At 37.0% G+C, this 24,980-nt stretch overlaps 2 protein-coding genes across 3 annotated transcripts in view; one reads left to right on the top strand and one right to left on the bottom strand.

The window, feature by feature from the left end:
- LOC140985684 (5'-3' exoribonuclease 4) overlaps nt 1–18,233 on the top strand; it is a 38,787-nt gene extending 20,554 nt beyond the window's left edge. For both annotated transcript variants that reach the window (XM_073453567.1, XM_073453568.1), the window contains 14 exons: nt 339–416; nt 827–913; nt 4,128–4,208; nt 4,512–4,607; nt 12,709–12,779; nt 13,120–13,248; nt 13,355–13,431; nt 13,519–13,559; nt 13,667–13,741; nt 14,912–15,051; nt 15,132–15,236; nt 15,315–15,390; nt 16,551–16,633; nt 16,884–18,233. In XM_073453567.1, coding sequence (XP_073309668.1) covers nt 339–416; nt 827–913; nt 4,128–4,208; nt 4,512–4,607; nt 12,709–12,779; nt 13,120–13,248; nt 13,355–13,431; nt 13,519–13,559; nt 13,667–13,741; nt 14,912–15,051; nt 15,132–15,236; nt 15,315–15,390; nt 16,551–16,633; nt 16,884–17,619 — 1,875 coding nt within the window. In that variant the 3' untranslated portion in view covers nt 17,620–18,233. The remainder of the gene's footprint in view (nt 1–338; nt 417–826; nt 914–4,127; nt 4,209–4,511; nt 4,608–12,708; nt 12,780–13,119; nt 13,249–13,354; nt 13,432–13,518; nt 13,560–13,666; nt 13,742–14,911; nt 15,052–15,131; nt 15,237–15,314; nt 15,391–16,550; nt 16,634–16,883) is intronic.
- Nucleotides 18,234–20,745: 2,512 nt separating this feature from the next.
- On the bottom strand, nt 20,746–21,465 carry LOC140985685 (uncharacterized). Its single transcript, XM_073453569.1, has one exon. The coding sequence runs from the start codon at nt 21,389–21,391 to the stop codon at nt 20,867–20,869; it is 525 nt and encodes a 174-aa protein (XP_073309670.1). The 5' UTR covers nt 21,392–21,465; the 3' UTR covers nt 20,746–20,866.
- Nucleotides 21,466–24,980: the final 3,515 nt, after the last annotated feature.

Here is a 24,980-nt window from a genome sequence, read left to right as displayed (position 1 = left end):
GCCTTCAAGTTTGCCCCGTCTCTATGGGGCTCGGCTTTATTGGACCCATGGTTCTTCCATTTGCTTTGTTCTGCCGCTTGATTATCTTCACCAGACTTGTCTATATTGGACCGTTTACTTGTTGGAATGAGCCAACCAAATGAACTAAAATTATTGTAATCATCAAACAACTACCAAAATTGATTGATAACACAAAGGTTAATTTACAGAAGATATGTTTTAATTGCAGTCACCTTTTTAGGTGATATTTTGTAATTGGAACCACTTAGAATTCCACTATTTTTCCATCGATTGCTTCCCAATCATTAGCTTTTTAGTTTTCCATTTCATTGTTGCAGGGTGCCATAAATTTGCTCATGTTTGTATATAGAAGGGAATTTGCGGCTATGGGTGGTTATCTCACTGATGCTGGTGAGGTAATAGAAATAATGCTGCCGTAAAATGTACATTTTGTGATAGTTGCCTATGCTCGATGCTGATTCAGTTTTCACTCAAGAATTTGTGGGGATGTGCTTGCCTGCATATTTTATTTATAAAAATAAATAATATATATTGACTGAAAAGATGGTGGTAGCATTATTAGATTGTGCAAGTAAGTGACTGGTTGGATTGTTCAAGGCTTAGATGTTAGGGTATATAACGGAATAACATGGTAACATGTTTATGTAAGATTGATAAGGTTTATGATTAAGAAATGACTATATATAAATCCACTGGAGCAAGTTGCTTCCCACACTTTCAATTTTTTTATTTCTATTCTACGGTTTCACATGGATTAAATTTTGTTGATCTTGATAAGTTTTGGTTTTATTGATCCTTATTTCAGGTCTTCTTGGATAGAGTTGAACACTTTGTTCAGGCAGTTGCGGTATACGAAGATCAAATTTTTAAAAAACGGGCTCGAATACAGCATGTAGTGCCTGTCCCTTTCCTCTTCTCCTAGCCTCTTTATTGGTTGATATGCTCTTAGTCTCTTACTTTTGCCGCTGTGCATATATGATTAAGATTTTGATTGCTTTTGCAGGAGTACCATTTTTCTCAGTTGAATTTACTGAAAAAACTGATGATGATCACACTAAAAAATCAATTTACTGGTTTTGGCCTGGAGAAATTTATATATTTGCGTGAACATTTCTTGATCTCTCCCTCTCATTCTCTTACTCCGAGTCTGCATGTGGCCATGTCTACTTATCTTGAATCTTGTTATGTATTGTATTTGCTTTTAAATGTAAGACTTTTGGGATCTGCTGAGAAATGGCCACTGAGAGAAGTTAAATGGACAATATGTGAAGCTAAATTGAAGGCAATGGAACCAGAATTGTGATTAAATTATATTCGATAGAAATTTATTTGCTGGTGTTCTGCTGATATGCACGCTGTCTAATGCCCTAGAAGCCATAATTGCAAATGAACTATGGGAAGAGGGAAGGCGGAAGAAGAAGGAAAAAAGGGTGGGTGTTGAAAGTAGATTTCGAAAAGGTATACAACAATTTAGATTGGAATTTTTTTGGATTTTGTATTTGTATTAAGGAAGAAGAGGTTTGGAGGGAGATGGAGAAGGTGGATCAAAGGACTTGAATCGAATGTATCATTTTCTATTATGATTAATGGAAGTCCAAGGGCTAAATTTAATGCTCATAAAAGGCTTAGACATGGTGATCCGTTGTCTCTTTATTTGTTTAACTTGGTAGTGGACGTGTTGGGGAGGTTGGTCGATAAAGCTAAGGATATGAATTTAATCAGAGGGATCGAGGTTGGTAGAGACAGGATAGAGATATCTCATATTCAATTTGCGGACAATACATCTTTCTTTGTTAATAAAGAGGATCATATCAGGTTTTTGGTGGAAGTTGTGAGATCATTTTGCGACATGTCTGGGTCAAAATTCAGTTGGGAAAAGAGTGCTTTGTTGGGTATCTATTGTGAAGAAGAAGAAGTGGAACTGTTAGCTTAGCAAATTGGATGTGGTAAGGAGAAGTGGTCGATTAAGTATTTGGGAGTGTCTTTAGGAGGAAATCCATTACAAGTCTCATTCTGGGAACCCATTTTGTCTAAGATGTCTAAAAAGTTGGCAAGTTGGAAGAGAGCTTTTCTGTCAAGAAGGGGAAGGTTAACGTTGATAACATCAATTTTAAACGCATTCCCGATTTATTACATGTCTCTTTTCAGGATGCCAAAAAGAATAACGTACGCGATGGAGAAAATTTCAAGGAAATTTTTATGGGATGGAGCTGATGGTGATGCACATAGTCATTTGGTTGCATGGGAACATGTGTGCAAACCTAAAGAAAAGGACGGATTGGGTATTAGGAATATTGTCAAGACAAACAAGGCTATGTTGGGGAAATGGTGGTGGAGGTTTTATGTGGAAAATGGGACGTTGTGGAAGATCATAGTGAGTAAATACAGGTTTCAAGAGAATGGGTGGGATGCAGGTTTAGCAAGAAATGTGACATTCAGATGTCCATGGAAGTTTATTTCCCGATCTTACCCGACGTTTCAACAATTAATGACGATAAAAATTAGAGGAGGTAACAAAGCTAGGTTTCGGGAAGACGTGGTGGGGGGATTCTTTCTTTGAAGATCTTTACTCGTCTTTATTTTAGCTTTCCACGGTTCATAAAAAGCCTATATCATATTTTGTTCACTTTGACAATTCGTCGTCTTCCCAATCATGGGATCTGCATTTTTTAAGGGTTGTGAGAGATGAGGAGTTATTAGAGTTGACTGAGTTATTAAGTGTGTTTGATAGGATTTGGTTTATTGAAGGGGTAAATGATAGCTGAGTGTGGACTGGGGATCCTTTTGGTCTTTTCTCAGTCAAATCATTCTTTGATTCATTTTTCCCGAAAGTAGCTTTCCCGTTTTTCCATATTCCTATGTTATATGGAAGGTTCCAGTTCCAACAAAGACAAGAAGGCTCAAGATCTATTCATTATTGAACCAGGCTTTCAAAGTGGGAGAAAGTCATCCACAGTCTGGTTTGTGATAGTACATTGCACATTTCGGTCATTATGGTTGGAAAGAAATCACAGGATATTTGAAGATATGTCAGAGTCTGCAGAACAAGTTTGGGAGAAGATAAAGCTCAGAGTTGCCAACGGGGTGACGCAATTGCCAGACTACAATCATCTGTGTATTTCAGACGTAGCCAGGGATTGGAAATTTTTATGGTCATGAATCCATGTGATGGTGTCTTAGAATAGTGCTTTAAGATTGTAACTCTTGCGGATTACTCATCCGCCCATACTGTAACTTAATCCAATATTTTAATAAAATTTGTTTCCTATCAAAAAAAATAAAAAAATTCTGGGTAAGTTGCCGACCTCGGAGATGATGCAAAAGAACTGACCCTCAATTGCTATGTGCCCCAATTGGTGTGTGTTGTGTAGGAATGATATGGAAACACAAGAAATATGCTCATTCATCACGAGCGGCTTGTGGGCTAGAGCTTTGAAAGAATTGGACTTGGTTTGAGCAGTGCCGAAGTCAACGAATGATTTATTGGCTTTGGTCTAGGATTGGCAAGTGGTGGTTCACGGCAGATGTTGATCAGTGTGGCTATGGGGAAATCGAAGAATTTTTGAGAATACGGAAGACAACAGTGGCGAGTGCTAGGATAAAATCAAGATCAAAGTTGCTGCGTGGATTGGTACTAATGTAGAATTTAAGAATGTGTCGATCTCAGATGTATTGAGAGATTGAGCTTATGTGTATTATTGGTAGAGCATAGATCTTATGTAACTTTTGTCGACAGTGGACCAGTGGTCCGCTAATTGTAATTAACATCTATTTAATTATTAATAAAACATCATTTCTTATAAAAAAAATTGTCAGCAGCGAAGTTTTGCATGCCTTGTTTTTTTCCATGCAGGTGATGTTCATTGGTTATACACGTGAGGCTGCCAAGTCAAAAAATTTCAAAGGCATCGACATTTTTGTGGAATTTTAAATGGCTACTAGATGTTCTAGATAGATTATGGAGTTATAAGGTTTCTTTGTGCCTAATACAAGGATATACTGGTTATCTAAGTGGGAGTGCTTTGCAATGGTGTCATTGCCTGTGAAATCAATTCTATAGGTTAACTTTACTAATTCCGTGGTTTCTTTCCTTTATGTTGTTTCAGGCATATGAGAATAATGAAGAGATGAAACTTAAATCAAGAAGAGATACTAATGAAGAGCCACACACTTCTGCTTCAGACAAGGTTATTCTTCTCTAAATTTTTGTCTTAAAGTAGTATTTTATAGCAATTCATGTCTTACACGAATAAAGTTAACGGAAATTGTGGATTGCTTGTTCTGGTCTGCCGCATTATATTGTGATTTAATTTGTATGCCTTGCCTCTACCTTTTATATTCTACAACTGGAATTATTTTGACTTATTTGAAACAATGGAGTGTGGCTTGGTAACATAGTTGATACTATAGAGTTCTTATATTTGGATGATGGCTGAGATGATAATTACTGAAACTGTTGTATTAACCAGCCAAAATGTTAATCCTCTCAGGTGAAGTTGGGGGAGCCTGGATACAAAGAAAGGTATTATTCTGAGAAATTTGGTTTGTGGGAACCAAAAAAATTTGATGAAGTCAGAATGGAAGTGGTAAGCATACTTGCCACATTCATTACAGTTATCTTTTTAGCCTGGTGTTTATTTTGCTTTCTTCGTCAGTCAATAAACTCATTTCTTATACTTCTAATTCTTCTGTTGAAAAAATTGTTTCATGCACTTGTTTGAATTTTAAACGTTTACATGTACTCTCCTGTCCTTATAGTTAAATCGTGGAACTATGTAGTGGATGTATGTTGTTACAACGGGTTATATATTTTCCAGAATCCACTGAGATGTAAGATATACGATGGATTTAATAATTTCCTGTATTATCTGAGATGCAACTTCAGTTTGAGTATTACCGCATTTACCATGCTTACCATTCATAATTAGCCATTTATCTGCATGCATTTCAGTAGTCTAATATAAGAGGTGCCAGAAACCAGGGTGTCTGTTTAAATATAGTAACTGTTTCAGAAAATTAAAACAGTAATCAATAATGAATAAACAAGGGAAAAATATATCCTTTGATTTTAAATTGTATCATGTTTTTATTCTTTAATATGCAATTAAAGTTTTTTTTAAAGATGTAAATATTTTAGAACTGCAAAATCAAACAAAATCTTGTTTGATATTGTAAATAATCTCCTCAACATTGAGGTTGTGACAATACTTTGTGCCAATATTCTATTTATTGATTTTCGGGCGTACGCTGCAATATCAAAAGTTATATTTGTTAGTAACCATACAAATCAATTTTTTTGAATTGTATAGCAGACCAAGCGTCGTGTTTCAATTGTTGCGACAAAGCAGCGACATAGGATAACATGAGCTATTTGCACAAACCTAACAATCCTCTCTTAATTCTGGCTCTAGTATCATTTGATGACCAAGTGTATAGTTGCTAGCAACATGCAACTTCAAAATTTAAGTCCACATGGTAGTCCAAATGCCATGTTTTAACCTCTTCTCCGCAAGGCAAGCAGCATAAAATAGCGGGGCACAAATCCTACGAAGTTGTTTGTTGAAACCTAATATGTGGATTTTCTTAATAGAATGTATGAACTGCGTTTATGAATCTGCAAATTAATTATGGGATCCAATTTCTCTACGTGCGCATAAATTGGAGTACATGGTGGTCTATGTGGTAAATTTCGAGACCTTGGTCAATCCACTTTTTGTGGAGGTTAATTGTGAAGTCCCGCCCTTCTGGAATCCAAAAAGAAAAAGAAACATCGCCTATTGTTACCTTTATTGAGGAAACTCATCTTACTTGTAATTTAATTGTGAGCGGAAATAATGTTTTTGAGCGAGGAATTCTTTTTTTTTTTATGGGAAACTATAATATATTCATTAAATAGAAACACAAATTACGAAGGACGGAATTGCAAAGGACGGACAAGAGATCCTCACTGCAAGAAAAAACACGAAGAATCCTTCTCAACTCACACACAAAATTCCAACTTCTAGATCTGAAATCTAGAAGTTCTTAAAATCTGCATGCTTCACTATCAAACTAGATGCATGAATTTTAATCTTTTCTCTAGCATATTTGGTTGTGTTTTCTAAACCGTCGAAAATCTGTTTATTCCGCTCCAATCATACTGACCAGCAAATACAATGAACTATTACTGTCCAAAAAGTTCTGCCGCTTTTACCCATATCGCTTCCAAGATCTGCCTCAAAAAGCTCGGTCGGGCAATGATCTTGGAACTACACATAGCAAACCCATCTCCTCCAAAGCCTTGAACCAAAGAATACTCGTGAAAAAACACTGAATAAATAGACGATCTTGATTCTCCATCCCTTTCCGGCCCACACACTAAGTAGGACACAGAGCATACGGAGATCATATCTTTTGCATCATCTCACAAGTAAGCAGTTTACCCAGCACTGCAGTCCACGAGAAGACTTGAATCTTTGATGGGATTGGACTTTTCCAAATGACATGAAAGAACATAATAAAGGAAAATCCCTAATAGGGAAGAAGGACTCATAGAAGGATTTGACCGAGAAAACTCCTGAAGGATCCCCATCCCAAGCCCTGGTATCTTCATCCCCTCGACCAATCTGACTCTGTCTAAAGATCCTAACAAAGAACTCATTTCGTTCATTTCCTCATCTTTTAGATCTCTCCGCAGATGCAAGTCCCTGGATAAAGAAGAAATGGCGGAACATTTCTCCATTTTGTCAAAATTAAAAAAATGTCATTATGAACCGACGAAAGCTGGAAGATAATAGGATAAAGATCCTTAAAAGAATATTCCCACCACCTATCCTCCCAAAACCTTACCCTATTACCCCCTCTAACCACCACCCTCGGAGACTGATGAAAAGCCGGATAAATTCTTGAGATAAACTTCCACGGACTTCTAAAATTACCGTAACTTGCCAGACCTGTGTACCAACCGTTATCGTGTAACCCGTTTTTGCTCACAATCTCCACTACTACTTCCCCAGTAGGCCCAATTCCTTAGACAAATTTTTCCAATACCCAATCCTCATCTTTCTTTCGGTTTATAGACTGAATCCCCGTTACCATTTGACAATGTGAATCTCCATCAGCTACATCTTATAAAAAATCTCTCATAATTTTTCCATAATCTCCGCTATACCCCTGGGGACCCTAGAAAGGGACATCAAATACATTGGCAACGCATTTGACACCACAAAAATCAAAGTTAATCTTCCCCTCTAGACAGAAATACTTTCTTCCAACTGGCTAAAGGTTCTCAAAAAGAAATTTTCATCGGATTTCTGCCCAGTGGAACTCCCAGATATGTAATTGGCCAGCTTTCCTTCCCACAACCAATCTCTAGAGCTAACTCATCCTGTTTTTTTCCTCCACAATTTACGCCTAACATGACACTTTTTTCCTTATTGATCTTTAATCCTTACATCTGATATAACGAGTTTAAGACCTCTAGCAGAAATCTCAAATGACTTGCATTTTTGACGAAGAACGGAGTATCATCCGCAAACTGAATGTGTGACATCTTTACTCGCTCTCTACCCACTTTCAAACCTTGAATGGAGATTAATTGCCTTGGCCTTATGAATCAATCTGTCCAACATGTTTGCTACCAAATTAAACAGGAAAAGTGAAAGTGGATCACCTCTTGTGAGTCTTTTCTCACCCTTAAATTTATCTATAGGCCTTTGATTAATAAGAATTGATAATGAAACAGTAGAAACACACCCTGAATCCGCTTACGGTACCTCTCTCCAAACCTGTTTGTCAGTAGAACATAATCCAAAAAACCCAAATCCACATTGTCATACGCCTTCTCAAAGTCGACTTTAAAAACCCATCTCTTTTTTTTTTTATTCCTCAACTCCACCACCTCATTAGCTATAAGGCAACAGTCGAGAATCTCTCTCTTCTATAAAAGCACTTTGATTTTCTGCTGTAGTGGTGGATAAAACTTTCTTCAATCTACTTGCTAAAACCTTGGCAATAATCTTATACGAACTTGTTGTCAAGCCGATTGGCCTCAAGTCTTTAACTTTGACTAAATCTTGTTTCTTCGGTAATAAGCAAATGTATGTCTCGTTGGTAATGCTATTTATGACACCCCCTCAAAGAATTCATCAACAACCTTCATCAGATCCTGAAAAAATGCCAATGTAAAGCCATCTGGGCCCAATGCCTTTCCTCCATCTCTCTAAAAACCGTTTTTTTAATCAAAGGTCTCTCCAACCAACTCCATCCTCACCATCGATAGAACACCATTCCACTCTTTCTATTCCCCAGCCCCTCTCCCCAGATTTATTGTACAATTTTTTGAAGAACTCTATTATGGCCAACTCATTCTGCTCACTGTTTGACGATACCGACCCATCCTCCTCCTCCAGTTTATCAATAGTTGATATACTCCTGTAGTGATTTAGTAATGAATGAAAGAATTTTGTGTTATGATCCCCTTCACTCAACTATTTCAAATTCTCTTTCTGATTATCAGTCTGATTTCTTCGGCATACTAGCTCTTCTATTGAATATGTGATCTTTTTTTTCTCAATTGCTACCTCCTCTTACCCCTGCCCCTCTTGTTCTTGCTCATCCAAATGCTGAATTTTATTTTCCAACTATGCCAATCTCATTCTGAAGTTTTCGAAAACCTTTTTGTTCCAATGTAAAAGCTCACTTTAGAGAGAAATTTGAAATGCTCTCCCTCTCGTTTAGCTTTCAAACATCTTGGCCACTCCCTGTGCGATCGGTTCCTCCTTCTTCTGAGTTTCGTTGATTGCCTTTTCGCACAGGCACCGGCGCCGGCCGACGGCCGTCGACGGCTTTTATTTTTTCTTTTTTCTCGCCGATTAGTTGGATTGTTCTCGCTTCTCTCGGCCACAACCTTGACAGCGGGCCGATTGGTCTTTTCCTTTAGCAGACAGTGACATGTCGACTTGGAGGGAGGAACCAAGTTATGCGCAAACGGGTTGCGAAGAAGTTATACGCATTGAACACAAGATCTTCAAGTTACGGTTGGGAAATGGTGGCGGCTCCGTCTGGTGGGAAGAACTAACCAGGAAGTTGAGCTACATGTTGGATTTTGAACGTGACGAAGCGCGATGGGTAAGCCTGAGACTCGATGATTTTGTCTATAACCCTTCTCCAGATTCGGAGTTCCATAGATACAGGGGACGGAATGCGGTCTTCACCATGCAGAAAATTGATAATAAACGAGGCAGTTTCATTGAAGTGACAAAATTTAGTAATAACGGAAGAAAACAAGCTACAATAGTGCCCAGTGGATTTAGATCAGGGGGATGGAAGAGTATATCGTCATCATTGAGGTTGCTATTGTCAGGAAGATATCAGGGGAAGAACAATCAAGTTACACTACATCGTGGTTTCGCCCTGCCTAGGAATCAACATGTTCAACCAGATGTCAAGGATATGAAGAGGAGTTCTAGATACAAGGAGCAGTCAGCTACGAAGGATTTCGAAAATCAAACATTGACAAGGAAGTGCAGGAAGCTGTTGTGATTACTAAAGGAAGGGTAAACATCACTTGGAAACTTATTCAAGATATTCTTCGGAAGTCTACCAACAAACCGGTTGAGGTATTTCCCTTTCAAGCTAACAAGGCAGTGTGGTGGCCATCAACCTCGGAAGATTTGGCTTATTACATTAAGCTGAAAAGAGGATTTTTTGAGACTGGGGTAACCTTGGAATTTGAGGAATGGAGACAGGATATTAATACGCAAGATAGGATGCAAAAATGCTGCAACAGCTGGCTACAAATTTTAGGGATACCTTGGAACCTTTGGTCACACGACACTTTCACGATCATTGGGGAACAGTGTGGGGGATTGTTGGCCATCAGTAATGATACCATGTTCTATCGTAACCTGGAAGCAGCCAATATCAAGGTTAAAGGCCTTGAAGGAGGATTTATTCGGAGTACAATGCGTATTCCATTGGAAGGGGGGATTATAGATATAAGCATCAAGGTAGTTTCTTTTGATCCAAAGGCATACGAACAATACAAACGCCAAACTTATGCACAAGTTCTGGTGAATGGAAAGAGGATTTTAGCGGGATGGGGTAACAAAAACATTGAAAAAGAACAGAGAGTAGTAGCGGAGAAAACAACATCTACTATCAAAGGAAAAGAAGAAATGAAAGAAACATGTGACCACCGAAGATCATCGATGCAAGGAACACACCGGAGGCTTATGAGGACAGCGGGGTGAATATGGAAGAGTCTCAGGTGCCGACATACTTGAAGGAAAAACAATGCATTCCAGAGGGCAATAAGGGAACATGTTCAAAAACATATGGAGGCAAAGTGTACAAAATTTTGAGGAGAGTGGTTCTGAAAGAAGTCTCGAAATTCAAACAATCACCTGTCGAATCATTTTCTGGCAGAGGAGAGGAGGAGAAGAAGCATTCATGCGGGGGTACAGAAACCAACAATCATCCAGTAAAGACTTATGGGAACGTTTATTGCCGGAAAAATGGAAAATCCAGTGTTCGAAAAGGAAAGGCGGTTGATGATGATGAAGAGATGACCAATTACTTCGGCAGCAGTGAAGAAAACGAGCATGGCGGGATTAATGATTTAGATAGCAGAGCAGTAATGGAGCTTCACGACTCGGAAGATGATTTGCTCGGAAATGATATTGACTTTGAATTCTCAGATACGGATAGCCATGAAAATAAACTTTTGGGAACAGTCATATAAAAAATGGCAAGAAAATTAGCATCATGGAAAAAGACATTTCTATCAAGGGGAGGCCGGCTAACTTAGATACAGTCAGTGTTGAGCGCTATGCCATCTTATTTCATGTCTTTATTTAGAGTGCCAGGACGGGTGGAGAAAAAGATGGAAAAGTTGATGAGGGACTTTTTGTGGGATGGAGCAGACGGGGGCACACATTGTCATGTTGTTGGCTGGGCACAGGTTAGTAAACCGAAGGACAGGGGAGGACTGGGATTGGGTAATATTTGTTTGAGAAATAGAGCATTGTTGGGGAAATGGTGGTGGAGAGGGTCGGTGGAAAGGGAGACGTCGTGGAAAAAAGTTATAACAAGCATTTATGGTCTCCAAGATAATGGGTGGGATGCGGGATTGGCCAGGAACTCAACATTTAGAAGCCCGTGGAAATTTATCTCTCGTTCTTACCCAGATTTTCATCTCTTGGTGGGGGCGGTGTTAAAAAAGGGTAATGTCATTCGTTTTTGGGAAGATGTTTGGAGGGGGGAGTCGTTCCAAGAGCGTTTTCCATCTATTTTTCGGATTTGTACCTCTATTAATAAAACCAATCAGTAGTTTTTTTGAAGTGCAGTCTAGTGGACTCAATCCTATCTTTCATTGGGACGTCCGTTTTAGAAGAGATTTAAATGAGGTCGAAATGGGTGAGTTCGCTAACCTTTTAGGGTTTTAGACTCGGTTAGATTAGAGAGGGGTGTGGGGGATTTAAGAGTTTGGTTGGGAGACCCTTCAGGTCTATTCTCTGTTCGATCTTTTTATAATTCCTTCTTTCCTTTTTCTTCTTTCCCTTATTTTCCTTACTATGAAAATATCTGGAAAGTACCGATCCATCATAAGGTTCAGGTTTTCGCGTGGATTGTGGCTCTGGGGAAACTACCTACTTGTGATTCGATGCAAAGAAGGTGGCCTCTCTGTCTGTTATGTCCGCAATGGTGCACTTTATGTCAAAAGCACGAAGAAAATCAGGATCACTTGTTGGTACATTGTTCTTTTTCAAAAGGTATTTGGACAAAAGTGTTGCTGGAGTTGGTTTTGATTGGGTATTTCCTAGGAGGGCTGTAGATTTGATCGTTGTGGAGCCGGGAGGAATTTCAAGCAGAAATTTTAGGATCTTCTGGTACGTGGTGATACACTGTACGCTTTGGTCGATCTGGTTAGAGAGAAATAAGAAAATATTTAAAGAGGTGTCGGAGACAGTGGACGAAGTCTGGGAGAAGATCAAGTTCAGGCGAGTTGGACAATTATTATTAAAAACTTTAATCATTTGTCTATTTCAGATTTGATTAGGGATTGGAAATTTGTATGGGCATGAAGATAGTTGGGTAGTATTTTTTAAGTCGTGCTACTTTTCGTTGTGCGTATTACTCATCCGCTATTATTGTAAAACTTTATCTATTAATAAAATTTAGTTTCGTATCAAAAAAAAAAAAAACAATGTTTAACTATGTTCTTGTGTATGAAATTGAAATAAAATTGAAACATTTCAGTGTCGCTTCAATAGTTGAAACAGTTGCCTATTGAAGTGCATTAGAAAAGAACTTGCTCTTGTCTTTGGCAATTATTCTTTTTCTTTTTTGTGGCTTAGAAATTCTTTTGGTCCTTCACTATGGCATGTGTTTAAGATCTCTTTTTGTAAAACTGTGCTAAGATTCTGAATATTTTTTGAACCTATTGATTACAAGCTTCTTGTAGTATATTGCTTTGATTTTGTAACTGATTATATTTTATTGTTTAAATATGTCTATGGCCGTAATTAGAGTTATAACGTACTCTTATGGAAAAGCAATACAGCTTACTCAAAAGGTTCTATGAAAAATTATGATCAGATTTTAGTACGCCCAATCTATATTACTGATTGATACCCAACTGGTACTGAGTGTGTTTCTAAAGCCTACTTCCAATCTGGCATAGGTGGATAAAGAGTTGTTTTGCAGGTATTGAAGTATGTGGAAGGACTGTGTTGGGTTTGCCGTTATTATTACCAAGGTGTCTGCTCATGGCAGTGGTATGTATTGTGTCTTCTTAATAGTCCGATAAATGCATACCTATACAGAAGTTTTTGCTGGAAGAGGAAGTTAATGAATGAAATTTACCGTCTTCACAAGTGCAATGAAAATTGGGAAACAAACGAAGCAAAAATTCCTTTATTAATCTTTAATTTTTAATGTTTGGGCATGGCAGAGTCATACTCTCTTGCCATGCCAAATCAATTTGGACCTTAAAGTTTAGTCCCATATGTGCTGTTAACATGTAAAAGGTTTTCAAAGGTGTAGGGCCATACAGTTTCATTGTGCAATGTCTAACTTTCCCAGTAAGTTTACTTGGCTTACTTGATCTTTATCCAGGTACTATCCATATCATTATGCCCCATTTGCATCTGATCTTGAAGGATTAGCTGACTTGGAAATAACCTTTTTCCCTGGGGAACCTTTTAAACCCTTTGATCAGCTTTTAGGAACCCTACCATCTGCAAGGTCCTTCACTTCTTTTTCCATTTATTTAGAGTTGGAAACTTTTAAGTTGCCTCTTAATTCATTTGTTGCCTAAGTTAAAAATATCTATTGTATGCTTGATATACAGCTCAAGTGCTGTTCCTGAGAAATACAGGAGACTGATGACTGATCCTTCATCTCCCATTTTTTATTTCTACCCGACTGGTACAGTCTGTGGTTTCCTGAAAACATATTTTAAATGTTTTTTCCTCTAATTTTTTTATACAAGCTGTTCATCTGTCAAATGCGCAGATTTTGAAATTGACATGAATGGGAAGCGTTTTGCTTGGCAGGTATTCTTCCATATCTTACTCAAATGTTGTTTCCTTGGCTGCTGATTAACGTTATTTGATTTATTTGGCTAATGAGTATGAGAAATCTTTCATTTGCGGAAACATAGGGGGTTGTCAAATTGCCTTTCATTGATGAGAAGAAATTGATTGCCGAAACTAAGAAACTTGAAGACACTTTGATGGTATGGAAGATGAATACTTCAATTTCTGTGTACTTTCATGAGCCTAATAGTTATTTTGTCAAATTCTGTGTGCTCATGAATCCCCCCTTGGTTACCAGTATGTGAAATGTTTCACAGTTCGATTGAAAATATTCCTGAATTTGTGTGTATATATATGTCACTTTACCCCATTTTTTAGTTAGACTTGATTAGGTTGCTAGCAAACAGCTGATGTTAACTAAAGGCGATTTCAGGCCAAAGTTCAAAGTTTTTATTTATAAGTTAGACATGATCAACATCTGCATTCATTTGAGGGGTGTTAAAAAATATAAAGATATATTTACAGATAGATTCATTTAGATATTTTTTGTTTAAATATTCTATATACTGTATTATTTTATATTTCTTATTATTACTAGGAATAGTTGTTCTATAGTGCCTGGGACTGTGGAGAATTTCGGTAGCGTGGCCTATATAACGCAACTCTATGAAATGTATTTTACACCATAAAGAATTTTTGCTCTCTTTCATACCACAATGCCTCGACAAACATACAACTATATCCGATCAAATATATTCCATAAATTTTTAATTGAATTCTTTTAGATTTGTTTTTCTTTATTGTTTAATAAAAATCATAACATTTTAAAAAAAATTAAATATTCTTTAAGTATCCAACTTGGTCTATACGTAGTTGTTGGCCAAGCTGGATATGGTATCCAAATTTTACTTTTTAAATCATTTTTCAAATACTGCAATAGAAGTATCCAATACTTGGTACTTGCCATGTATCTGTATCCAGGAAATATTCGATATGATACACTGGCATGCTTAGAAATTCCGTCCATGATAAATTGGCATGTTTGGAAGTATCCGTGCTTCATAGACCTTCACAAAAAAGAAAAGATATCTGCTAGGTAGTTGGAGTAGAACAAAAGGCTAACTTCACTTCATCTTTTGTCTTGATGGTACCTGTGGCTATCTCATATAGAAGACACCGTGCCTAACGCAGCCTTCTGTTAATTTTCTTATGGACAATTCACACGTGTGCCCAAATTATCTTTTATGCTTAGCAATTTTCAGAATGCTGAAGCAATGATTTACAAATGCCAATTGCTCTTTATGGAGAGGGTGGAAATATGAGGGCTCTTATCTTCATCGTTTTAGCTCTGATCATTCCTGTTATTTTAGGAGGAAGAACAATTTCGGAATAGTGTGATGTTTGATTTGCTGTATGTCCATCCTCTTCATGCATTAGCTGCCCAAATTACCTTTTACTATCGTCTTTGTAACATTGAAGATTCGACATGGCCTATTGACACTGTTTCGAGGTTGGTTATTTGGTATGATTTGGCCAACTTTGCTCTTTTTGGTTATTGTGCAAACATCGTTCCATTTTCTGGTTTTTCAGTGGCGGAATGAATGGATTCCTGTGGCTAACTAAGAGGAATGTGTTTCGACAAGTGGTTGCTTCCCCTGTCAATGGGTTGGGAGACATTACTGATAATCAAGTTTTGTAAGTTATATTGATTATAAACAATATATATATATATATATAGTTTAGCAAAAAAGTCAAGTGTATGTGCTTTTGCAGAAACATCACTTATCTTAATCCATCTCAGCATGCTCACCTTCCAAAGCCTCCTGAAGGTGTAATTTTTCCTGCGAAGGTATGTGAAATTATTTTTCTGCTTCTTTACCTTTGGATATGGATTTATATTAAAGGAGCATTCACTACGTCAAGTATTATTCGTCCTTAAATTATAGTCATAGTTGTTGTTTTATAGGTTGCAGTAGTTACATTAGTTATTTTAAAAGGCATACCTGGTTGACCCCTGGTGCTTTTGATCCTTGTAGTATTTGATTGAAGGAACCATTTATATAGATGATCAATGTTCAAATATTTTGATGTCATTTTTTCTTACCTTTCAATAAAAGATGCGACTTCTTAAATGGATCATAACAACTTTTACTTAACAACGTTTACTGTGCTATAAATATTATACACCTATATAAGAACACGCATGAAGTACAATGTCTCATTTACAGTATCTTACATATGGTAATTTTGAGTTACTTCTTTCTACCATGTATCGACAACTTCTGACAGAAAATAAAGAATTTTAAACTTGTCTGTCTGATCTTTTTCGATAGAATTTGAACATCATTCGTCTAAGAAAAATCTTCTGAAGCTTAAAGCGTTTCGGATATAAAGTTACTGCTAAAACTTTTATGATCTTGAGAAATAGACAATTGGTTTATTTGCTATGGAGGAGAGATCTCCTACACAATAAAAAAACTAATTTATCTCAATCAAAGATTCAGAAAATTTGATTTCCACAACCCCTCCCCCTTCAATTTGGTTGTGAAAGTCAAGCACACCCAGGCTGGATTTTAAGTTTTCGAAGTTATTTCTTGGAAGGGCCTTAGTGAGAATATCAGGATTCCATGATTTGCAGGCACATAAAATAGGTTATGGTACATTCCTCAATCTTTTCTTTGATGAAATGCCTATATATCTCCACATACTTAGTTCGATCGTGTTGCGTGAGGCTCTCTTAGTGGAAGGTTAGATATATGACATGTTCAATTTTTCCCCCTGGGCTATTAGTATCATAGTGGAAGGTTAGATATATAACATGTTCAATGTTCAGATGGGTGTCGAATGGTGTGATAGTAGTTTCCATAGCCGGCATGGGAATGCTAGAGTAAGGGCATTGCCCTAGTGCATATAGCAGCAATTTCCGGAGTAACTGCTTTTCGACTTTGAGATGCATCATTTCAGTGAGTTTCTTTTGCTCTCATGATGGGCCCCTTATGTTAATTGCAGGTTTTGAGATCTATTGACATAAAACCTTTCCCTGTCTTATGGCATGAAGACAACAGGGGCAGGAATCAGCTGGGCAAAGACAGGTTAATTGTTATACCTGGATTGTATTGATTAGGTTACTTACCAAGTCTCGTATCATTTTTGAACAACTACAAATTCTTCAATTTGATCAATCAAGTTCTAAATTTGGTATTTGTGGAAAGTTTGAGCTTCTTTTGTCCAATCACTATCTCAACCTCTGCAAATGAGGAGTGGTAAACTATGTTTTGATTTGAAATGGTAGTATCCTTGTTCTTCTTCTCATATGTTTGTTGGTTTTACTTCGTTTCCCAGAATGCAAGTTTCTGGGGCAATATCCGGTCCCACTTTGGGAGAAGCTGCGTACCGTTTGGTTCAAAACACACTCAATATTAAATCAGAGCAGATGAGTTATCGCAATTTCCGGGAAAATCAAGCAATAAATAGACCAAGGCCTGCTGGACCTCCAGGTTATGAAAGAGTTATTTCTGACGGAACATCTACCCAAAATTCATCAAGTAATCATCATGCAATATATAGGCCAAGAGCAGCTGGGCAATTGGGATTTGAGCAGGGTGCTGGTCAATATGGTTATGAACTGGGCTATTATAATGATCCAAATTTTCATGACAGACATTACCTCCCTCGAGGCCCAGCAGTTAGTTCTAAGTATCATGTTTCCCCAATTAATAAGCAAGACTATAGACCAAATGTAGGTTTCAAGCTGCAAGATAGAATTTCATATATGGAGCAGCAACAGGACCTAAGAAATGGCATTTCTGCGTTGTGTATAGAAGGTGGCTCAAAAATGAGACCACCTGCGCCTGCATCTTCAGGAGCTCCAAATTCTAGTCAAATAACTCATGTACTTCCCCAACTGGTGCCCGACATTGGTCCACTTCCATCACCACCCCCTAAATGGATCACTAGACCTGCAGCTGGGAGTACAGAAATGTATTCCAGACGACAAGTTAGTAGTACAGAGCATCATGAAAGACCGATGAAGAAGATGGTCTACCAGCTCAAATATAAGCCCACGCTGAACCAGTGAACCTCATGGATTCAGAACTCCAGAAGTGATATTTGGAATCGAATATGGACGCAACTCCTCCAATTCATCCAAATGAATAACCAAACAGCTGTTATGGTAGCATCATAGAGCTGTTATGGTAGCATCAATCTATGAAAATGCACCTGCTATCTAAGAGAATTCAAAAGATGAGAACACGAAGTATATTTCTGTCTTGTTGCATACAGATTCCAGCTAGAAGTGGTGATTTTGGATTTTTGAGTTTGCAGATGCAGGTGTGTTTTTATCACCGATAGATTATTTTATATGGTACTGAGACATATATCTTTTATTTGTTCGTTGCTGCCACTGTTTCATTGCCAGGGAGTAAAAGATCGACTTCAAACACTTGGTTCTTTTAGACAAAAAACACAGGTTACCTGTATATGTTTTTATTATAAAAGAAACTTGTTCATGTAATATAATCGACGTGCAAATACAACACATTGCTACGGTATACGATTGGGTTGGATATCAATTGGGATTTTGCAATGTCATTGGGAAGTTTACATTCGCTAGTGGGCATAGTAAATAAATACCTTATCAGATTGTAAACGTTTCGAGGTTTATGCATAATTTGAAATTTGGGTTTCTCACTCCTTGTTTCTTATATCTCACACTTTACAATTTGCTTCGGCTGCTTACCCTTTCTCGTGGAGTTTCTACTCGCTAGAAGAGTGTCAGTGTATCATTGATACGATTGCATTGCATTTCTTTAATTGTAAAGTAACACCCTATGAATAAAATATTTCCGTTAAGAAATTCCGATGGAGGCTATCAAAGTTATGCAATTATACAGACAGCTTCACAGAATCCGCAAGTATTTACGAATTGAAAATGGACGCAACTCCTCAAATTCTAGTTATAGATCTGATTTTCACGGTAAGCCAAGAGAAGGTTGCTGATAATGCGATGGTAGATCCCGAATTTCATGTGCTAAATCTTTTATAAATCACATTTGGCTATGGAGAAACTCCACGAGATGAATAACAAATTGCGCAAATCGCTCGACTATTTTGGAGATGCAAGGTAAAGTTCCACACATACACACAAAATCCGGATCTGTTGCCTATTATCATATCAATTTGAAGTGATGACTAGTCAAGTCATCGGATTAGCATTTTCTTTTTGGGTCTTTTTGGGTTTAAAACACCTCCAACGTGAATTTCAATTCCTTCACCATGGCTCTTGATATTGAGGTTAGTTTTGAGAACAAATTTCAAATTTATGGGCTTCTTGCACATTTTGTTTTCGGTTTTTTTTTTAAAAAAAATGACTTTCATTTGTTAAAATAAGATAATCGTTAGTGTTGGAGTCTGTTTTATTATTATTATTTTGCAAGTATCAGGTTATTTATCTATCAAAAAATAGGTGATAAGTTTGTTTTTTAAAAAAAAAAAACTTTATTTATCATTCTTCATCACTGAAGTTTGATAGGGTAAAACTACGTGTAGTTTAACGGGATAAAAAAATATTCCAGGCCTTTTCCAGTTTTGGGTAAATTAGGAGGCAAACAAGTAAAAAAAGGGATTTTGCCAATCTATTAAGTTTCTCATTCCAAGCCCCAAACTTGTTAATGCCATCTCAAAAGATAAAAGTCTTCTATGAGATTGTCTCACGGATGATAACGAGTTGATTCAATCTATACTAACGGTGAAAAGTAATATTTTTTACATAAACATTAATAATTTTTAATAAAACAAAAAATTAACCCGTGAGATGATCAATATATAAGAGAGCTTTGTGAAAGATCAAATGGGTACACATGCCTGCCGATCAATGTTTTCACAGTTTAAAAGTTTCCGGAATAGTACAATATCACGATTAGATGATCCAACAGAATAGTACAATATCATGATTGCTACCGCCCATCACGCTTGGTAATTTGCACTTGAACATGGTTAAGGAAATATATTAGTCGCTATTTTGGAGTATAGGTTATGACATAACATAACAGACGAGATTTCGAATCTTTAATGAAATTTTCGAGATATTTTTCAAACGTTTGTGAAATGTAAGCATGGTTCGCCGGAAGGGCCGCAACGCTTCCGGAACGGGACGGTCACTTACGTTCCAAAGTTCCAGTGCAAATCGGTGATAGCTTTGTAGCGCTGTTCTTCCACGTATAGTGGCACTTTAACGGTGGAACGGAACGGTAGGTCAGAACGGAACGTGAAAGTGCTAACTAGATGTACCATCTTCAGCAAGGCTCGCCTGAATCCACCGATCAGAAGGTTATCTTTGTGTTTTTAATCCAGGTTTTTTAATCATCAACTGCATTTGATAAAACTTCCCATTATTATTCTCGAATATTTATGTTTTGGGTAGAATTCAGGAGGTTGTTGCACTAGGGAATTGGGTTTTGGGGTTGGAATGAGTTTAGAATAAGATTAGGTTTTTTTTCTGATTTGATTTTGAAGACTTTCTTGAATACCTAAATGAGTTTTTTCCCCTTGTTACCTAAATGAGTTCTGGTACACATGGAATTAGACATCGTGGATTTGATTATGGGTCATCTCAATATATTGGTGATAGATACAATGAATCTTCATCATCTATATGGCGTGGTGTTGAAAGTCATGGTCCCGAGTATAGATTTTCAAGTACAACTGATAGTTCTAGTGGGTATCGTGGATTCAGATACTATAATCGTCGTGACGAAACACAAGTACAAAATCAATCATCCCATTCTAATGATCTTTCGTCATCTCAATCTAATCAATATCCTTATAGACAATTACGTCAATATCCAAATGTTCGAAATCAATTTAATCAACGGGATACTCATGGAGAATATAACAATGATTTCGCTCATCCACATCACTCCTCATAGTATTAGCTTTGGTAAGTTATAATTTTTAATGTGTATTTCTTATTGTGCTATTATTGTAAAATAGTTTTGTATTGATATATTAATTTTTAATAAGTTCATAGATTTTATGTTTTAGTATAATGTGATTTATATTTAAATTTTTTTACTAATTTTTTTAATTTATTAAATTTTTTTATACAACCGTTCCACGACATAACATTGGAACTGGAACTGGAACTATAGTTGCCGTTCCAAGCTACGCAACCGTTCCGGCAAACCATGAATGTAAGTACCAATAAAGGCATGGGCAATGATGTTATGTTATCTTCTTCACTCTACTTGCTTATTACATTAATGTTTTGCTAGCAAAAAAAAATTAACATGGTCCTGCAATGTATATTAAATTTAATGAACACATTATTGAATAAAATAACCAGACAAGAAGAGAGCAAATGAAAGAAGCAAACTACCATATATGAGGACAGCTTTCTGACCCGAAGTAAGCGCATTACCCCCCAATCCGAACTGCTGATTCTGAGCAAACCCCGCGATTTCCATGCGCTTACTCTCGAAGAAACTCTGCGAAGCACCGCAAGTGGGGCATCTCCAATCATCCGGAAGCCGATCGAATGGCAAACCAGGTGGAATCGGATACGAAGGGTCCCCAATACCCTCGTCGTATTTGTAACCACAAGATCTGCATTCGTAAATCCCAGTGTTTATCACAGCAAATTTCTCGTCCTGTCTTCTCTTGTCGACTTTTGGCGCTTCTTCTGAAATGGATTTGTCTTCATTGGACACATCAGTGGACTTGATCCAAGTAGTGGAGATGATAATGGATCTCCGAGGCTTGAAAAACGCGGGTGTTTTGATTAGTGTTTGAGGTTGAGTGTTGTGCAGTTTAAAGAGTGTAAATGGGTGTCTGGTTGTTGCGGAAGCCATCTCCTTGTTGATTTTCTGTCCTGTTCTATTCTATATCCTATCCTTTCCGAGCAATAAATAATTTTGATGTGTGGTTGCAAATCGCTCGAGGAAATTAAATAAACAATCCAATCCCTCTTGGATGGATGGATGGATGGATGGATGGATAAGGCGAATATTCCAATACAACATTTTCGTAGCAAATTCCTGATTTTAACACTTTTAACCTTTTTTAAATTAATGAGCAGCCAATAAAAAATGAATGCCACTACCGCTTTTCATTGTTAAGAATTGAGACCTATAAATGTAGGATTTAATCATAAAATGATTATCCAAATGAATCTAACAATTAGATGTAATGTTGCCTTGGCATCATTTCGATGCACACAATGGTCTTCTTCATTTGTTTTTGTGATTGATGTTAAACTATTAGTACATGTTTCATATCATTGGCATTATCTATTTTTTACATCTGATACAATTACGCTAAAGTAACATGTGTTCAATAACTAATATTGAAGTAAAGATGGCAAAATGAGCCAACTAACATCGACCGGCCACAATTCGTCGTCAAACTGGTCGGTGCGATATGGCCCTCCAATTTGATGTGTTGGAAAATCTCAACTCAACTCAATCTACCTCAAGCCTAACCCACCACCTTTTAAAAAAAAAGTGTAAAAGGCAAAATAAATGTTGCCAATAAAGAATAATTTGGAAAACCAAACAAATTTTTAAAAAGTATGTTGGTATTATAGGTTTGATGAATTAAAAATTAAGCAAGGAAGTAAAGAAAACTCGAAACGATAGCTCTGGAGGCTAAAAAAACTCGAAACGATAGTTCTGGAGGCTAAACTCAAGCTCCAAATGCGCATAGGAGTGCTGCCTAGAAGAAAATTTTGAGCAGCAAGGTTGGGGATAATGGCCGCCTCTAGCGCGCCAAAGGCTTCCTGGAGTTCTCCAGGTAGTAAGGTCAGCGTTCTGGTCCCCCCAGCATCCCCGACAGTTTGTTTAACGAAAAGTTGTGATGTATTTTCAAGCTATCTGACATTATTTCACCTAAATGATGATTTTGGTGATCCATTCAAGTCTCTTGACGTAAGAGACACCCCAAATAAAGAACGGACATGTCCTTTGGCTATGAATTTCTCAAAAGGTTGTGATCCTTAGTTGCAACTTTTGAATTAGTATAAATAATGCCTCGTCCCTACATTCATTTAATTGATGAGAAATAATTCTTATGCTCTCATATTTTCTCTCTATTCTCTGCTCTATCTTGAAAGCTCTCTACATATATTTTGTTCGTCGATATCTGGAGAATCGATTGTTTTAGTCATTCTTGAAAGGGTTGTAGCTCATAAATTTACAGAAAACAATTAAAACGAGTATATCAGAATTTGGTGCTGTGATCGGTGTTGGCAATACCAGCACACAACACGGCAGCGGAAATTTAAATTTAACACACTCACTTAAATTTTAATAAATGAACACCAGTAATTTAAATCATGCACAAGTACGAATACTTGTGCGATGCCTCATGGCAAAAAAAAACTTCACTAGACAAATATGTAAAACTTTACACAAACCAAAACTAGTGAAAATAACAAAACTAAATTCCTTGACACTCCAAGGAATTAAAATGCATCAAAACAAATCAATACTAAACGCTAGATGCATAAACTAAAAAACGTATTGCTTAAAACAAACGAAACCACTCTTCGATCAACACTCTGCGTCAGTGTTGTTCTTTGAGTGTTTGCAACACCAAACAGCAACACGGTGATCATGTGAATCAGTCACACAAACTTTTCATGTGAATGTTCAATACTGAATTTTTGTAGATTCGCCAAAGCTTCAGGGGCTCTAGCAAATTTCTCTATCAAAAAACACTTTTGATACTTGATCCCCATGTATTTATCTTTCTCCTTGACCTAAATCTTCAAGGATACTCTTTTCCAATAAACAGGGAAACTAGAGTTTAATAGGAATACACCACTATTCAAAGCTAATACCATATATCTTATAGATAAGTTCCTAAATTATATTCAATAGTCCATCACAATAAGATTCACTATATCTAGGGAAACAAATCTATCAAATCAGTCTAGGAATGCAAACTCGAAATAAAATCTTAATTGATTTAGGAATAAAATATTCTTTTCAATTCTCACTACTTCACACTTGAAAATAACGATATAAACAAGGGAGAAAACAAGGGTTTCAATTCTTTCCCTCAAATTATCCACAACTATCCATCTTTAGTTTTACTTGAAAGCAGTATTGTGTTCTACATAGAATTTGCTACTTAGGGAAGTGAGTTTTCCTTTACTTCATAGGTTTATGCTATGTAAACCATAGACTTGGGTGGACCTTCGAAAATTTGCTTGGAATGATAGTATTGATTGATATGTATATGTATTTGACAGTCTAGGAGCAAGAAACATCGTCTCAAATCTTGTTCTTAAGCTTGAAAAGTAAGTTGACATTATTTCTTTGACCTAATACATGAGCCTATTACAAATTGATATTGTTTTGCAAATATTATTGATATATGCATTTTTATTATGCCTTTATTGATTGATTCATAGCACAATTGTCATGGATATACTTGCATATGAAAGAACATGTATTTTACAAGTACTATGACATAAATATTGAAAATGCTATATAAAAACAAGTTATATGATAATATGGGCACATTTATAGCAAGAGTGGTTTTAAATCCACCAAACTAAGTGTGGTAAACCTCATTCAGGTGAATGTTTTAAAGGCTCAGACGTATGTTATCGATGTAAGATATCAGGGAATGCTATCAAGAATTGTCCAGGAGATGCTAGTTTAGACCCCAACAAAATGCAGGGATGTCTATTTTCCATGACAAAAGATGAAGTCGACATTGATGCCTCAATGATTACAGGTATGTTTATAATTTATACTATCAAAGCCACCACACTTGTAGACTCTAGAGCTACACATTCGTTTATCTCCGAGTCATTTGTCAGAAGCATTACACTAGATAGAATAGAAGAAGAGTGTGAAAGAGCATTACCGTCAAGGCAAGGAATCCACACAAACCGGATAGTTCGGGCATGTTCCTTACAAGTGCAATCCAAAGAATTATGTGATGACTTCATTGTTCTGATAACACATGACTTCGACGTAATACTTGGAATGGATGTGCTTTCCAAGTATCAAGTTACAATAGATTGTGACATGAAGACAGTGAGATTTGCACCAATAGGGATAGAGCCTTTTAGAGTGGAGAGCACTGGTAAATCATTGTCACCATCTGTTATATCTGTTATGAAGGCCAAGAAAATGATTCAAAAAGGATGTCCGGGATTTATTGCTACAGTAACCCTTTAGGAACATCCTATGTCAAAGCTGGAGGATGCAGAAATTGTGTGTGCATTCCAGAGGTATTTCTAGATGAAATAGCAGGTTTGCCTCTAGGCTGAGAATACAATTTACGATTGATGTGGTACCTGGCACAAATCTCATTTCTAAGATCCCTTACCGTATGGACCCAACTGAAATGAAAGAATTGAAAGATCAATTACAAGAGTTACTTGATAAGAGGCGTATTTGATCGAGTTTCTCCCATGGGGCGCAC

Source organism: Primulina huaijiensis, chromosome 10 (assembly GCF_012295235.1).
Source record: "Primulina huaijiensis isolate GDHJ02 chromosome 10, ASM1229523v2, whole genome shotgun sequence".
NCBI lineage: Eukaryota > Viridiplantae > Streptophyta > Magnoliopsida > Lamiales > Gesneriaceae > Primulina > Primulina huaijiensis.
This window is presented reverse-complemented; position numbering and strand designations above follow the sequence as displayed.

Excerpts from the sequence above, each read along its gene's own strand:
- LOC140985685 (XM_073453569.1), bottom strand. The coding sequence starts at position 21,391 with ATGGCTTCCGCAACAACCAGACACCCATTTACACTCTTTAAACTGCAC.